Consider the following 16216-nt stretch of genomic DNA (forward strand, 5'->3'; position numbering starts at 1 on the left):
CCATTGATTAACCCTCACGCTCACCTCTACTGTCTGAAACTGTGGCAGATTAAACTAAGAATCCACCTGCATTTATAGTTTAAAGGAGAATTCAGGAACATTTCAGGGTTTTTCCATGAAATGAGAGTCGGCCTGCAGCGTAGCAGAAAAAGCTTTTATTTAGTTTGCTGGCTGAAGTCGCTCGACTCCAACAAAGAAACCAGAAAGAACATCAACAATATGAATATAGGATCTCTCAATCAAAATTACAGCAAAACAGGAAGCTGGGATATCAGATATCCCTCCACTCCTGCAGAGCGCCGAGTTCTCGACAACAAACCCAAAAACTCTTCTTAGCAACGTCCTTTTTAAAGACAGAAAACAGAGCAGGTGACAGAGTCTTTGCTTAGCAAATGACGCAACAGTGAGCCGATAATTGATCGATCAGTTATTGCAGTGATACTTCAGAGGCTGATGTCAGAATGTGCAGCTCCCAGACACTCTGCTCAGGATTCAACCTGTTTCTTCAGATGCATAGAAACATCCAACTCCTCAAACATGTAAAAAAAACTCTCTTCTGTAACTGTCAGTAAATCTAAATCTGAAACAGAGTGTTGCATTTTAATCGTCTCTATTTCTCTTACTCTCAAATCAAGGCAACCTCCATAAAAAGAAATCAAGGCAGAACGTGTGATGAAAGAAAGGTCTCTAAGTGCTAACTGAGTTTACATCAGGTACAAAAAGATGATGAGAGCTGGACTCACAGTCTCTGATCCGGATCACTAATCCCTTTTTTCTGGTTTTTATTTTTATTTTTTTACTCGTCTCAGGAAAAACTCCAAAAAGCAGCAGCAGGAAACAAACACAAACATTTTGTTCTGTGACACATCTCAGACTAACAGACCTCCTCTGGGAGAGATCCGTCCACCGACACCAAAACCACCGAGATCCAGAACCAGGACAGAACCGAGGCGGGTCAGTACGGAAGAGACGCCAGGCCAGAACCGAAGCAACAAAAAAGTTCTGAGATTAAAGTCGGGATTATTTAATCAGGGCCAGAGACAGAAAATCTCAATTTAAAATTTAAGTCTGAATTTTAGTGACGGAACATTTCTGAGATTAAAGTCCAGTGTGGTTTTAATTGACTGGTTTCTTCATACTGGTTTAAAACTGGTTTCAGATTGGGTTTAACTGGTTTGACCTTGTTTCAGACTGGTTTATATTATCAAGGTAGAGTTCTGATTGAGTTTAAACTGGGTTTAAACTGGGTTTGAACTGGTTTCAGACTGGGATCAGACAGTGAGCAAAAAAAACTATTAAGTCGTTTCATGACTTTCAGATCAAAATTAACTCGTTTATTCTCATAATTTAAACAAAGACTTTTGTCTCATTTTTTCTCAGAATTTAAAGATCAAACTCAGAACTGACGCTTCTGTCTTTTGACCCTCGTCCTCTTCCGTACTCTCACTTCATGAAAATACAGAAGGTAAAATACAGTAAGTGGAAAAGCGAGTGCAGCTGTGTTTGGGGTGGGGGGGTTCAGGTGAAGGAGGACGTCCCTCTGATCGTCTCCCGTCGTTCCTGACGTTCTCAGGTGGCGTCGGATGGTGGTGAGGAGGGGGCGGGGCCTTGGCGGGGCCCGACTTGTCCTCTCTCTCTTCCTTCGACTCAGGGAGGTTCGTGTTCTTCCGTGCGGCTCAGTCGAAGGGGCTGAAGTCCCTCTCCAGGTTCTCGGACTCGTCATCGTCGGAGAAGAAGTCGTCCTCGTCGATGTCGTCCTCATCGTAGTCCTCGTGCCACTCGGGGACATACTCTTCATCGTACTCGTCGTCCTCGTCCTCCGCCTCCTCGCCGCCCTCCTCACCTGTGTAGTTGTTGTTGTCCGAGTCTCCAGAGTCCGACGCTCGGTCCGACTTCGACCTGAGGAGCATAGAGGAAAAAACTGAATAAAATCTGAGCTGTGTCCAGCGTTTCATTTTTATTTAATTTACTTATTTTCCAACTGTGACCTTTAACCTTTGACCACTAAAATCTAATCAGATCGTCCTTGAGTCCAGGTGAATGTTTGTGCCAATTTTGAAGAAGTTCCGTCCAGGTGTTCCTGAGACATCGTGTCCCCGAGAATGAGCCGTGTGGAGGAATAAAAACACCTCCACATCCTGACACTGATAAACTCTGCGGAGCCTCGTCCTGCAGCCTGGAGTCGTACTCACACTTTGTTGGCGTCGGTGTGGTTGGACAGGTTGGAGGCCTGAGTGGATTCTGGTTCCTGGCTGCTCTTGGACTGATAACCCACCCTGAAGTCCTGGACCAGGCAGAAACACAGGAACCTGGATTATAAACTATAAAACTGTAGCAGCCATTATTATCATTATTGTTATGGACTGGTTCTATACTGGTTCCGGCCCATCTCTGAACTGGTTTCTACCTGGGTGGAGTGCTGCAGGATGGCCAGCAGGCGCTCCTGGATGCGTCGGATCAGCTCCAGGCCGGTGTTCAGGTGCTCGGGTTTCAGCAGGCGGACGCACGAGGCCAGGTCGGTGCACTGCAGCAGAGTCTCCTCTGAGGACGGACGAGACCAGGAGACAGGGTCAGACCGGGTCAGACCGGGTCGGACACAGGGTTTATAATGGTGAGTGTGGTGCAGCGGCTCACCCAGCAGGATCTGCAGGGCGTTGGTGTGAAGGTCCAGCGCCTCCGTCTGCTGCTCCATCACGTCCATCTTCTCCGTCTCCTGGTTGTAGTAGCTGTAGACGCAGGAGTAGGCCAGAACCTGCAGACCACAGAGCAGGGCTCAGTCAACACAGAGAGCTCAGCAGGATCACAGCTGCTGATGATGATGAGGATGATGATGATGATGGTGGTTTTACCTTTCGAGCCTGAGCGAGGACTTTACAGGCGTCGATGACGAAGGTCAGTGACTTCATCTGCAGAGCTTCATTGATGGACGACACTTTGTTCTCCAGGTTGATCGCAAAGTCCTGAAACACACGATGAACAGAGACTGATCCAGAATGAAGACCTGAACCTGAACCTGAACCTGAACCTGAACGGTCTCAACCCTGAGACTGAAGACGACAAACTAATATAACATGTAATCTCACAAAAATACTTTTAGAATATTCTATTCTAATTAATTTCACAGCCAAAGTCATCAACTTGCTTCAAAATAAAAGCCCCACCAGTTTTTTTAATAGGGCTCCTTCACAGTAAAAGTCTTCCAGCTGCTTCATAGTAAAAGCCCCGGTTGTTCCACAATAAAAGTCTTATCTTTTGCATAAAAATCATTAGGCCCCTTCATTGTAAAAGTGGTAAACAGTAATAGTGGATGAGGAAATTCCCTTCACAATAAAACTCAGGTCCGGATCTGGACCGGTGTCCTACCTTGGCCTGATGGTGGAAGGTGCATCTCTCGTTATAATCCTGGAACTTCTTCTCCTGACGGGCTGCTTTACTCACCTGCAGCAGCAACAACAACAACAACAACAACAACAACATGATGAAACATAAAACACAGAAATGACTCTGGATACATGATTCAAGTTTGAACCAGGTGTAAAAATGGTGGGATTACGAGAAGCTGCATCAGTCACATCTTTGTTCTCTCTTGTTGCTCTCTTTTATACATTTTATTTTATGGTTTTCACTTTATTATATATATATATATATATATATATATATATATTCTTCCCAGAAACTCATTAAATCAAATGATTAATTACACACAGTAAGAGTAGAACAGGAAGATTTAATCAATGTCCAAGATCAGATCAGTTTTTGAATCGTTTTGTTCATGAAATTTCAACTTCCATCAGTTTTTAGATTCATTTTTTTTTTGTTTGCTTTTCTTTTATATATATATTTTATATATAAACAGTGATGATCCCAGATTGTGAGCCTATTGATTTTGATTGGATGTCTGACGTGATCATGTGACAGTGTTTGGACCAACCATGGCGGAGCAGTTGTAGTAATCTTTATGTGTTGGTTTCCAGGGTTTCAGACACCGCCAGCAGAAACCGTGGTTACACTTGGCACAGGTCATACTGAGGACAGAGGAAGAAAACCACCACCAGCCTCATCATCATCATCATCATCAGCCTCAGTGTGTGTGTGTGTGTGTGTGTGTGTGTGTGTGTGTGTGTGTGTGTGTGTGTGTGTGTGTGTGTGTGTGTGTGTGCGTGTGTGTGTGTGTGCGTACTGCAGACAGCCTTCGTTCTTCTCGATCTGAGCCTGGCAGCTTGGGCAGCGTTTGGAGATCAGCTTGGCGAGGTGTTTGCTCTGAGCCTCCATACTCATCCCTTCATAGTAACCTCCATCATCCATCCACTGCGACATGTGGCTGCAGCTGGCTGGGTAGTGGGCCTGCGGGGGGGGGGGGGGGGGGGGGGGGAGGAGTTACTGATGTAGTTCACCAAACATCCAAATAAAAACCCCTAAAGAGCTAAATGACATTATCTAAGCATGTGAGTGTAGAAGCTTGTGGATCTGCTGAACTGAGGCCAACTCTCCAGACTGACAGACCTGCAGCCTCTGGTCTAAACACACATCAGTAAGGTGTGCGTTTCCTGTGTGTTTCCTGCCTGTTTCCTGCATGTTTCCTGCATGTTTCCTGTGTGTTTCCTGCATATTTCCTGTGTGTTTCCTGCCTGTTTCCTTCGTGTTTCCTGTGTGTTTCCTGCATGTTTCCTGCATGTTTCCTGCATGTTTCCTGTGTGTTTCCTGCATATTTCCTGTGTGTTTCCTGCGTGTTTCGTGTGTGTTTCCTGCATATTTCCTGCATGTTTCCTGTTTGTTTCCTTCATGTTTCCTGTGTGTTTCCTGCCTGTTTCCTTCGTGTTTCCTGTGTGTTTCCTGCATGTTTCCTGCATATTTCCTGCATATTTCCTGCCTGTTTCCTGCGTGTTTCGTGCGTGTTTCCTGCATGTTTCCTGCATGTTTCCTGCATGTTTCCTGCATGTTTCCTGTGTGTTTCCTGTGTGTTTCCTTCATGTTTCCCCTGTGTTTCCTGCATGTTCCCTGCATGTTTCCTGCATGTTTCCTGCATGTTTCCTGCATGTTTCCTGCATGTTTCCTGTGTGTTTCCTTCATGTTTCCCGTGTGTTTCCTGCCTGTTTCCTGCATGTTTCCCATGTTTTCCTGCCTGTTTCCTGCATGTTTCCCGTGTTTTTCCTGCCTGTTTCCTGCATGTTTCCTGCCTGTTTCCCGTGTGTTTCCTGCATGTTCCCTGCATGTTTCCCGTGTGTTTCCTGCCTGTTTCCTGCATGTTTCCTGCCTGTTTCCCGTGTGTTTCCTGCCTGTTTCCTGCATGTTTCCCGTGTGTTTCCTGCCTGTTTCCTGCATGTTCCCTGCATGTTTCCCGTGTGTTCCCTGCATGTTTCCCGTGTGTTTCCTGCCTGTTTCCTGCATGTTTCCTGCCTGTTTCCCATGTGTTTCCTGCCTGTTCCCTGCATGTTTCCTGCCTGTTTCCCGTGTGTTTCCTGCCTGTTCCCTGCATGTTTCCCGTGTGTTTCCTGCCTGTTTCCTGTCTCTCTCTCTCTGGGTCTTGTGTGTTTTCAGACTCTGACCTCAGGGAAGTTGCAGCTGAAGCACGAGGACCAGCAGCACTTGGAGCAGGTTCCCATGCTGCCCATGTTCTCCTTACAGAGGATCTGGTCGCAGCCCTGAGGGTTGGTGCACCACGTCAGGTTGGAGCAGCACTCCACGTAACCTCTGAGCAAGGCATTCTCATACTGAGGAAGAGGAAGGAGAGGAGGGGTTAGTCCAGGGTCAGGTCCTGTAATCCTCCTGTATATAAACTGATGATGATGAGTAGCTCCTTCTTCTTCCAATGGTCATTTTATTTTGAAAAACTCTGGATTTACATGAAGCCTTTGATAAAAAAATGTTTTTCTCTCTGTGCTTTTGTTTTTATTTGTTTTTTATTAATTAATATTTAAAATAAAATATAACTGAACTTCAGAGGGGAAATAAAAGTTTGGATGTTCAGACTTTTATTCTGAAATCTACTTCAAGTTCAGATACATTTATTTTGAACTAGTTGTTTGCGCTCTCTGAGGTTCCGTTGTCAGGGTGACAGGTGGTGCGTTACCTTGGCGATGGTGTCCTTATCAGTGAGGATGTTGAGGAAGAACTGTGAGGTGGGCTGAGCCTGGCAGTCTGTGATTGGACAGTCACAGTTCATCACCAGGTTCTGCTCGATCCTCGCCGTCAGGTACTCCTGCCAGCACGACTGTAACACACACACACACACACACACACACACACACACAGTAAAACACATGTCATACACACTACAACACACTGACGTCTCTGTGTGTCTGTGTGTCTGACCCGGCAGCAGTAGTGCATGCAGCTCAGGGAGGGGACCGACTCCAGGGCGGGGCTGCGGGGGCCCAGGCAGACCGGGCAGGTGGAGGCGGGGCTCGGCGGCGGCTGAGGGTTTCGGCACTTGAGCCCGGCGGCCATGATAAGGGAGTCGGAGTCGTCGGTGTAGCGCTGTACCAGCAGGTCCACGTTCCACTTACAGTGAACCAGCAGGTGCTCGGCCCGGTCCAGGTCCAGACTCAGAGTCACTGAAACCTGAGGGGACGACGAGAGACAAGATCACCTGTCTGAAACTAAACACACCTGAACCTGAGCTGAGTCTGGATTCACTTTAACATATAGACCAGGAGTCCACCTCTGTCAGAGACCTGAGTCAAACCCACCTGCTGGACCGTCCTCTGCATCAGCTGACGGACCTCCTCCTGCGTCATGGTCCGGCCCATCGAGAACAGAACCGCGTCCAGAACCCCGTCCTCGAACCGCCGTGGCGCCGCGACCAGACTGAAACACACACAGAGACCAACCAACACGTAAACACACAGACCTGTAGCAGGTGACACAGGTGAGCTAACAGCTGCTCCTTCTTCTTCCACTATGGACATTTTATTTTGAAAAACTTTATTTCTCTCCATCCTTTAGTTTTTTATTAATTCAGTTTAAAATAAAATCAGTATCATCCTCTGTGTGTATGGAAGTCCACAGCTGCCAACATTCAAATTACATCTTTTAATCACACTGAAATTTTATTTTCCATTTGTCTAAATATAATATTAAATGTAAAAAATATAGAATTACATTTAAAATTTAAAAACCAATTCTAATTTATATGTAAAATGTAAAGTTGCTGCTAAAATAAGAACAAGTTCACAGTCTGAACTGGACATGATCATTTTGTTCTGGAGACGTTCAGACCAACACAGCGGCGTCTCGACCTGAGAAACACTGTGGAGCTGAACTAGATTCAAATCAATTAACAAACACTTAAAGTAAAATGAAATGTCACCGCTGACTGACAGATTGATGATGGACGTCTGTCTTTTAAAAACACCAGGTGTTTGGGTTTAAATTATAACATTTCAATGAAATAACGTTTAATTTTGTTCCTAATTGCAGAAAAATAAACAGTTTTTCTGTGTTTTTGTTTCCAAAGTGAGTCGACAGTGAACGCCTCACCGGCCTCCCAGCCACTAACAGCCCAGTTATCTTTGCTGGAAAACAACACGCAGCTGTAAATGTTTTAATGTTAATTAATATAAAACACTTTGTGTTTGGAGAACTGATTCGTTATCAATTTCATACAGTTTGTATTTAATTAAGTTTTCATATCTACATTTAAAAAGCAATAAGTGCTGATGGTGTTAAACTTGTTAAACTGAATTTACAGTTATTTCTATTTGTGTGCTACAGGTGTTACAATAGAAAATGTTTTGATCAAAATTAAAATGTATTTGATTCAAGTGAAAGTTTATGAATCTTTACGATAAATCATACTGTATTAATAATCAATTGATAATCATGTTAATCACTACAAAGAAAGGCAAAAAGCAGAAAGCAGGTTCAAAGTTTAAATCTCTTCTTTATTTTCTTTTAATAGAAAATTAAACATTTACATTTTGGCTGTTTAGGAGGAATCACAGTTTGATTTGATTAGTTAACGAGGAGTCGGATTTAGTTTTAATCTGATTTAGAAAGTAAAGAGTCGGATCCAGAGCAGCAGCCACAGAGGTCAAAGGTGAAACAGACAGAATAAATACAAATTGCAGTAACACAAACTGAACTCAGATCTGGAAGATAAAATCTCCATGTTTTCGTCATTTCCAATTTATTTCCATTACGTTCACTGGACAGATAAATGTTATTTGAATTATACAGAAAATAGAGATTGTTTTATTGATCTATTGCTCCACATCAAACTAACTCATTCCAATCATTTTAATTCCTCTTTTCCATCAGTCAGGAGGAAATCCAGGAACCGTCTGAGGGAACAATCAGGAAGTGACAGATGTTCAATCACAGTGTTAAAACTGATGGAGGCTGAACAGGGTTTGTTGTTACAGGGTGGAACAGTCGTCTGATCCTTTAAAAACAAGATTAAAATCTGGGAACAGACAAAGTGACGGCTTCATAAAGCAGCAGGGTGAACGTGAGGATGACGAGGATGAACATGAAGACTGCTGCTCTGACACTTCCTGCTCTGACTCCTCTTTATGAACGAATGAAGGAACAGGAAACACTAAACAAACTTAAATAACCCTTGACAGCCAGATTTAACCCCATGTGTAAGGTCAGAGGTCAGAGGTCACACCTTATGTCGGCGCGGCTGTCGGAGGCGGCGTCCTTGCTGATCTCGGAGCGGCTGAAGGAGAACTGGGCCTGGCCCTTCTGCGGCGTGGACGGGTCCTCGGGGAGGAACTCCACGATGTGCAGGTTCTCCTCATTGCGGCGGATGCAGCCTTTGCTGATGACATGCATGATGCAGGAGAGCACGTCGCTGGTGCTGCAGCTGAAACGACCCGCGCCAGGAGACCGAGACGCTTCCTGTTTCTGACACGAGTCCAGAACCTGGAGGAGACCAGAGACCAGAACAGAGAGACGTCAGAACAAACTCCAGGTCGTTTAACAGAGATTTCACCTGAAGGTGGTGCAACATTAAAAGTTTATATCATTCTGGAACTACATTTCCCATGATGCTTCAGTCTTATACTCTTTAGCTTTGTAATAATTTTGTAAACAGTTTCATATTTTGGATTTACTCGTGCTAAAGTAAATAAAAGCCTGATTGTATAAGATTGATTTAAGCCTGACTTAAGCCTGGTTTAAAACAGAAATAAGTCTGACATAAGCCTGTTTTTAGCCTGATTTTTAGACGAAATAAGATTGATTTAAGCCTGACATAAGACAGACTTAAGTCTGACTTAAGCCTGGTTTATAACAGAAAGAAGAGTGGTTTAAGCTTAAGAGACGTTAGAACAAAATCCAGGTCATTGAACAGAAGTTTGACCTGAAGGTTAAAAAAAACATGTTTATGGTGCAACATGAAAAATGTATATATTTGTACAACTACATTTCCCATGATGCTACTGTCTCGTACTCTGTGGCTTTGTGATAATTTTGTAAATAATTTCATATTTTGGATTTACTCTGATGCTGTCTGACAGAAATAAAAGGACTTCCTGCTCTGCCGCTCCCTGTGACCTCTGACCTTGAAGACGAGGTTGTCGATGTGCATCTCCTTCTCTTGCTTCATGATGTGGACGATCAGACAGTAGATGTAGTTCCTCTTCCTCTCCAGTGTGCCGGCCGCGTCCTCGTCCACGTTCAGGTACGTCTGTCTGGGCAGCAGCTGCACTGACGCCGGGACGCCGTCCAGACTGCGAGACGCCGCCTGCTGGTTCAACATCAGCACACCTGAGAGTAGACAGAGGGTCAGTCAGACAGGAGGAGGAGGGGGACAGGACGTGTGTGTGTGTGTGTGTGTGTGTGTGTGTGTGTGTGTGTGTGTGTGTGTCTCTGACCTTGGCTGGGATCATCTGGCTGGCTGCAGGTCAGCGGCCCCCCCTCACTGATGAGCGGCATCAGAGCGTGCAGCAGGACGGCAGCAGACAGACCGGTCACCTGCAGCAGAGAGTCCACCTGGACCTCCTGCAGAGGGACACAGAGGTCAGAGGTCAGTGACGGCGTCCAGGAGAAAAGTCACTGTGGAACATCTCTAAACTCAAACTGTGGATTCTGTTCTTCACACCAGAAACACGTGTGTGTGTGTGTGTGTGTGTGTGTGTGTGTGTGTGTGTGTGTGTGTGTGTGTGTTACCTCCTGGTTGTTGAACTGCAGCAGGATGAACATCTGCAGCGTGGAGACGTGCAGCGTCCAGTAGCCGAACTGCAGCTCGGCGTGACCGAGCCACGTCCACTGCAGCCGCCGAGGCTTCGAGTGACTCAGACCGTACATGGACTGACCTGACGGACGCACACAACACACACACACACACACACACAACACACACACAACACACACACAACACACACACACACACACAACACACACACAACACACACACACACACACACAGACACACACACACAGACACACACACACAGACACACACACACACAGACACACACACAGACACACACACACACACACACACACACACACACACACAGACACACACACACAGACACACACACACACACACACACACAGACACACACACACACACAGACACACACACACACACAGACACACACACAGACACACACACAGACACACACACGCACACACACACACACACACACACACACACACACACACACACACACACACACACACACACACACACACACACACACACACACACACACACACACACACACAGGTGTGATTAGATCCACAGTGACACACACCAGAAAACACGACATGAAGAACAATAAACAGCCTCTCTCTGGGTGAGACTGGGTGGATTTAGACCTTTTAACAGTGGAAATAATCCTGACTTAAGCCTGGTTTACATCAGAAATACTGTAAGCCTGATTAAACCATTCTTATTTATAAAATAAATCTATAAAATAAATAAGAATGGTTTAAGCCTGACTTAAGCCTGGTTTATGACAGATATAAAACAGAACTACTGTAAACCCGATTAAAGACCAAATTAAACCTGGTTTAGCTAAGAAATAAAACCAGTTTGTGTGTGAAGAACTGGGTGAGCTGGTACTGACTGTGAGAGTAGAACTGGGTGAACTGGTTCAAGTAGGAGCAGAGTTCAGATGGAAAGTGTTTTGCTGGTTCGTCGAGGAAACAAAGTGAGGACACGGCCCAGCAGCGTGGAGACAGAACCAGAACCTGGACATCCGCCTCCTCGTCTGAGTCCGTCCACTCCTCCTCCATCATCTACGGCAACAAGAAAAGGACAAATCCAGAATGTGAAGGAGATGAAAACAAGTTGAGGAACCCCTGACTGAAACGACCATGAGAAGGTGTGGGTTTTTTCTGACCTGATCGTGCTCCTGCAGGCGGCGGTCGAGCTGCTGCAGCCTGTACAGGTGAAACTCCTGCTGCAGCTCGGCCGACTCGCTCAGGTTCTTCAACATCTGCTGAGGGAAGCGACTCGGGAAGCAGCTGCCGATGTGATCGATGACGGCGCTCTCCAACCACACGTTCCCCTGAGCCAGCAGCCGGTCGCCCAGGTAGTACCTGAGGAGAGAGAGCTTTAGATTTCATGCGCTCCAGTGTCATACTGTAATATCATGAAACTCCGGTTTGAACTGCAGCTGTGTTGGTTTCGTGGCGTTCAGACCTGTAAAAGTGCTCGAAGGTGCTGGCGAGCTCGAGGCCCGACAGGAAGAGCATCGGCTCCAGAAACTGCTGCAGCCGCTCCAGAGTCTCCACGCTGCCGGACGCCGCGCCGCTGACCTGAATCATCTGATCGATGTACTGAGCAAAACGCTCGCTCACCTGCACACAAAGAAAACACTGTCATCACTGCACAGATCAACTAAACTTGAGTTTAACCCGAACAAAACCTGGATTAGAGGTAAAACAGGAGGCAGCACTTTAGTATATTTACAGTTTCATATTCAGAATGAACTGACTAACTTTAATTCATATTAATTACTAGCGATCTTAATAATCCAGGGTTAGACCTGAGTTAAACCTGACTTATCTCTGAAGACAGAGAGCTGAAGTAAGGTTTGTTAAAGTCCGTCTTAAACCAGAGTTTAATGGTGTTGAGCAAGAGGGGTCAAACGAGACTTAAATCTAGTTTATGTCTTATGCATGTTAGTCAGGTTTTAGTTAAGTCAGGCTTAATCCTGTTGTGGAGGCTTACTGTACATGCCTGGTTCTGGGGACTGAGTGCTGGGTTAAATCAGAGTTAAGACAGAGTTAAACCAGAGTTATCAGTGATATTAAACAGGATGGAGAGCTGGGGTAAGCCTGGTTTTAAGGGGTCTTCGTGCTGGTCGCGTCTTCATCAGGCAAATGGCCGACAAACCAGATACATTAATAAAAGGTTAAAATAGTTGGTAAACAGATGAGGAAGTCCCAGAAATGATACATGTCGGTCATTTGTCTTATGAAACGCCGCCTGTGTTCAGTTCAATAAAGTTTTGGAAGCTTTAATCCGGTGTTGACTCTCTACGTTTCTTGCTCAAATAACCAGAGATAACCTGAACCTGGACCTGGACCTGGACTTGGACTTACGTGCATGGCTCTGAGGATGGAGAGCTGCAGCAGAGCAGCAGAGAAGCCGTGTCGAAGGGCGAGGACGAACGCCGTCTGCTGTCCGAACAGCTCCTCCATGGCGTTCTTCAGCCGCAGGTACAGGGTCCGGTAACGCTCCACGAAGTCCGGCAGACTGCAGCTGGACTCCAGGAACTTCTTCACCTGAAGGGAAGAAGGGGGGAAGTGACATGATGCTTCATAATCTGAGAAAACATCAGGACTGAATTTCTGAGGACAAAAATCCATTGATAGACAACAAACACGATCCTCTTACCTGCCGCTGTACCACCCCCTGCCAACAGAGGGCGATGCCTGCGATGCTGCTGCTGCTCTTCACCTTGGGCTTGGCAGAGGAAGTAGAAGACGACGAAGCTGCGGCGTTGTCTTTGTTTTTACCCTCTTTCCCGTCTGGAAGTAAAATTTTAGAGAGTTTGATTTTCTGAATGAAGTTTGTCGTTGATGCTTCAAACCAGAGAAATGAAACGGGAAATGAAAACAGCAGCCATGAACGTAAAGATAAAGCCGTGCCTCTGCTCTGCTCTTCCTTTCCATCTGAAAAGAAATCACATCAGTGTTGTGGCTACAATGGGAACAGGAAGTCAGCAGTGAAAATAAGAGCAGTCCAAACTGAAAGAAAACGATGGAGCATAAACGTTTCCGGATGATTCAGGTTTGTTTGTTTGTTTGTTTGAAGCCGAATGTTTGTCGGTTCAGACGAGGAGGAGAAAGAGTCAGCTGACGCCCCCTGCTGGACGTTTACATCAAAGTCACTTTAGATTGGATTCTAGCTCATTAATAACCTGATGTTTAGACTGAAATCAAAGTCACAAGTAGAGCTGAAATGATTGATCAGTTGATCGATTGGTCTCTGGTTCCAGCTTCTCTAATGTAAATATTTTGCTGCTATTAAACATTGTCTTTTAAAGCTGTGATTTTTTTTTTTTTAATACTTTGGGTGAATTGATGGTTTAATTTTACTGTAAACTTAAAAAAAAAAAAACCTTTAAAGCTCCATGTTTCTTCTTCTTCTGTGTTTTATTTGAAGTGTTGATCCATCAGAAGATATAAAAACCATCTCAGTGTAGTTTTACATCTCCTCTCTCAGGCTTCTCTCTGCAGCTCTAGTAACAACAGGTCTGTGAGCCAATCAGAAGAGAGGAGGCTCTGAACATCTCTTCTGATTGGCTGACTGTTTTCTGAGTGATCCAATAAAAATAAAGCAGATTTCAGGTAAAAACACTCAGAGAAACCAAATCCTGCAAGGTTTGGATGGTGGGTCCAGGTGGGCGGGGCTTGGTGACTGCTTTGTTGTGACATCACAAAGTTCCTGGCGGCTGGTTTTAAGGCTCAGTTTCTGAATACAGGCTGTGTGCATTTCTCTGTGCACTGAGAAATGTGCACAGAGAAATATATATATATATATATATATTTTTTTTTTCCCCTGAGTTTTTGGAGCTGAGAACCACAGAGAGTCAATCTTTTTTGAAAATAACAAAAATACAGTTTATAGATCAAACTCAAACTTTACTGTGAGCGGGTCGTCTGAGTTGCTGCAGTTTGATAGTTCAGAGGTCAAACAGCAGGAGGCGACGTGACGACTTCCTGTCCTCACCTGGACACGTGATGACACAGAACAGAAAACAAATGCAGCTTCTGAACGCAGCTGTTACTTACTCTTCAACTCTTTGCTCCTGTTGAGACCTTCTGGAAACAAAATACACTCTTTAAACACGGAGGAGTAAAGGACACCAGCAGCCTGCTCTGAGGCCGACACCTGCAGACACTACTCAGGGCTGAAAATCTTTCCTGGTAAAAAGCAAAACAGACCTAATCCAGGTTTAGACGTACAGTAAATCTACAGAGACAGCAGAGAGTTCAGGCTGCAGAGCTTCTCTAGTTCCTATCAGAAACCAAACACTGAAATAGTCTGTCAGATTTACTGACTGTAGGATTTTTCAGTTTAACTTGTGGCTTCATTCTTAAAACAAAAAAACACATCACTGATGAACCTGACGATTTCTAAAAATCACATTTTCATTGTAAATATTTTGATTGATGATTAATTTCTATCTATCTGACCTGCAGAACTAAAACAAAATTCCTTGTATGTTGAAAACATACTTGGTAATAAACCAGATTCTGATTCTGATCAGTCATTTAAATAAAGTCAGACTTTATTGATCGTGTTGTTTACAGTCAGAGGAGACGGACACCTCTTGAAGCATTAGATGAATATTTGTTATCCTACATGTCAGTCAGTGACTTCAGAGCTGCTGGGAGCCAGGCTAGCTGTTTCCCCCTGTTTCCAGTCTTTATGCTAAGCTAAGCTAACCAGCTGCCTAAACTACTTCTGACTTTGATGGCAACAGATTAAGAAACTGTCATGTTTCTTGTTGGTCTCTGTCCGTCGTGTTCCCACGTCCCACATCTCGACATGGAGAGTAAAATGTTTTAATAAATCAGACGAGAGCAGCTGCTGTCTGTCTCACACTCACTTGATTTGACGGGCGGCTTCAGCTCCTCGCTGTCCGGTCGGCTCGTGTCCACGTGGACCAGCAGGTGTGTGAGGCGTCTCACTCTGGAGTTAAAGATGGCCGCCCGGCTCTTACAGCGTCGAGCCGACTCGGCGTTATCTAGGTACTCACTGAGCAGCCACGACAGAGGGCTGGACACCGAGGATTCTGGGTAAAAACAGAGTGGAGTGTGGGCATTTACTGCTATCTTAGGCAGAGAATGTGTGTGTGTGTGTGTGTGTGTGTGTGCGTGTGTGTGTGCATGTGTGTGTGTGCATGTGTGTGCGCGTGTGTGCGTGTGTGTCTGTGTGTACATGTGTGCGTGTGTGTTCGTGCGTGCGTGTGCGTGTGTGTGTGTGCGTGTACCTGACAGTGTGATGCTGTGGACGATGGGGGTGATCAGAGCCTCCCAGCAGGTTCGGCCCAGAGCTTCAGCTGCTTCAGCGTCCGGCAGGAAACGATCTGCGAACATCTGCTCGTGTCTGAGAGCGCTGTTCAGTCTGAACACACACACACACACACACACACACACACACACACACACACACACAGGATTCTCAGTGAGTATCTGTACTGCAGCTGTAGTACTGACAGTAGTACTGACAGTAGTACTGTAGTATATTTACTTGTTGAAGAGCTGCAGCAGCTGCGTCTTGTCCTCCATCACCTCCTGACACCAGGTGTGGGCCTTGGTGCTGTAGAACAGGTAGGTCCGACAGCACAGCTGCTCCTTGAACACGGGCCAGAATGTCGGCTTCGGACCCAGGACCTCAAAACCATGGACCCTGGTGTCAATACCACCCTGTTACAGGGGGGGGGGGGGGGTCAGAGAGGAGAGGGGGGGTTACAGAAGACCACAGGAGCAGATCCAAACAGAACCAGAGCTGGACTAAGAGTCTGACCTGTTGACATCTCTTGACCCTGATCTGGATGATGGACCAGAACCGGGTCATGTTCTCCAGCAGAACCACACGACTGGCCGACGGAGTCACGTTCACCTGAGACACACGCACACGCACACACACACACACACACACACACACACAATGAGACCTGAGAGACCCGTTTGACCTCTGACCTCTGACCGCCACTGGATTTACAGTTTGAATTCAATCAATGAAGTCTGTTAAAGGTCTGTGACGGTCCAGGTCAGACCAGGACCGAGACAGGTCTGA

At 45.6% G+C, this 16216-nt stretch overlaps 1 protein-coding gene across 4 annotated transcripts in view; it reads right to left on the reverse strand.

The window, feature by feature from the left end:
* Positions 1-135: 135 nt before the first annotated feature.
* LOC130181041 (cullin-9) overlaps positions 136-16216 on the reverse strand; it is a 32099-nt gene continuing 16018 nt past the window's right edge. For 2 of the 4 annotated variants that reach the window (XM_056394775.1, XM_056394779.1), the window contains 26 exons: positions 15944-16039; positions 15668-15843; positions 15408-15541; positions 15024-15209; positions 14203-14232; positions 12803-12936; positions 12508-12690; positions 11603-11760; positions 11301-11499; positions 11025-11196; positions 10117-10262; positions 9822-9948; positions 9509-9714; positions 8612-8868; positions 6690-6807; positions 6313-6561; positions 6071-6211; positions 5547-5711; positions 4181-4344; positions 3932-4025; positions 3364-3438; positions 2850-2960; positions 2635-2752; positions 2408-2541; positions 2193-2284; positions 136-1899 (listed from right to left, as the gene is read on the reverse strand). In XM_056394775.1, the coding sequence (XP_056250750.1) occupies positions 1677-1899; positions 2193-2284; positions 2408-2541; positions 2635-2752; positions 2850-2960; positions 3364-3438; positions 3932-4025; positions 4181-4344; positions 5547-5711; positions 6071-6211; positions 6313-6561; positions 6690-6807; positions 8612-8868; positions 9509-9714; positions 9822-9948; positions 10117-10262; positions 11025-11196; positions 11301-11499; positions 11603-11760; positions 12508-12690; positions 12803-12936; positions 14203-14232; positions 15024-15209; positions 15408-15541; positions 15668-15843; positions 15944-16039 (3888 nt within the window). In that variant the 3' untranslated portion in view covers positions 136-1676. The remainder of the gene's footprint in view (positions 1900-2192; positions 2285-2407; positions 2542-2634; positions 2753-2849; positions 2961-3363; positions 3439-3931; positions 4026-4180; positions 4345-5546; positions 5712-6070; positions 6212-6312; positions 6562-6689; positions 6808-8611; positions 8869-9508; positions 9715-9821; positions 9949-10116; positions 10263-11024; positions 11197-11300; positions 11500-11602; positions 11761-12507; positions 12691-12802; positions 12937-14202; positions 14233-15023; positions 15210-15407; positions 15542-15667; positions 15844-15943; positions 16040-16216) is intronic. The other 2 variants (XM_056394777.1, XM_056394778.1) reach the window with 2 other exon arrangements.

Source organism: Seriola aureovittata, chromosome 14 (assembly GCF_021018895.1).
Source record: "Seriola aureovittata isolate HTS-2021-v1 ecotype China chromosome 14, ASM2101889v1, whole genome shotgun sequence".
NCBI lineage: Eukaryota > Metazoa > Chordata > Actinopteri > Carangiformes > Carangidae > Seriola > Seriola aureovittata.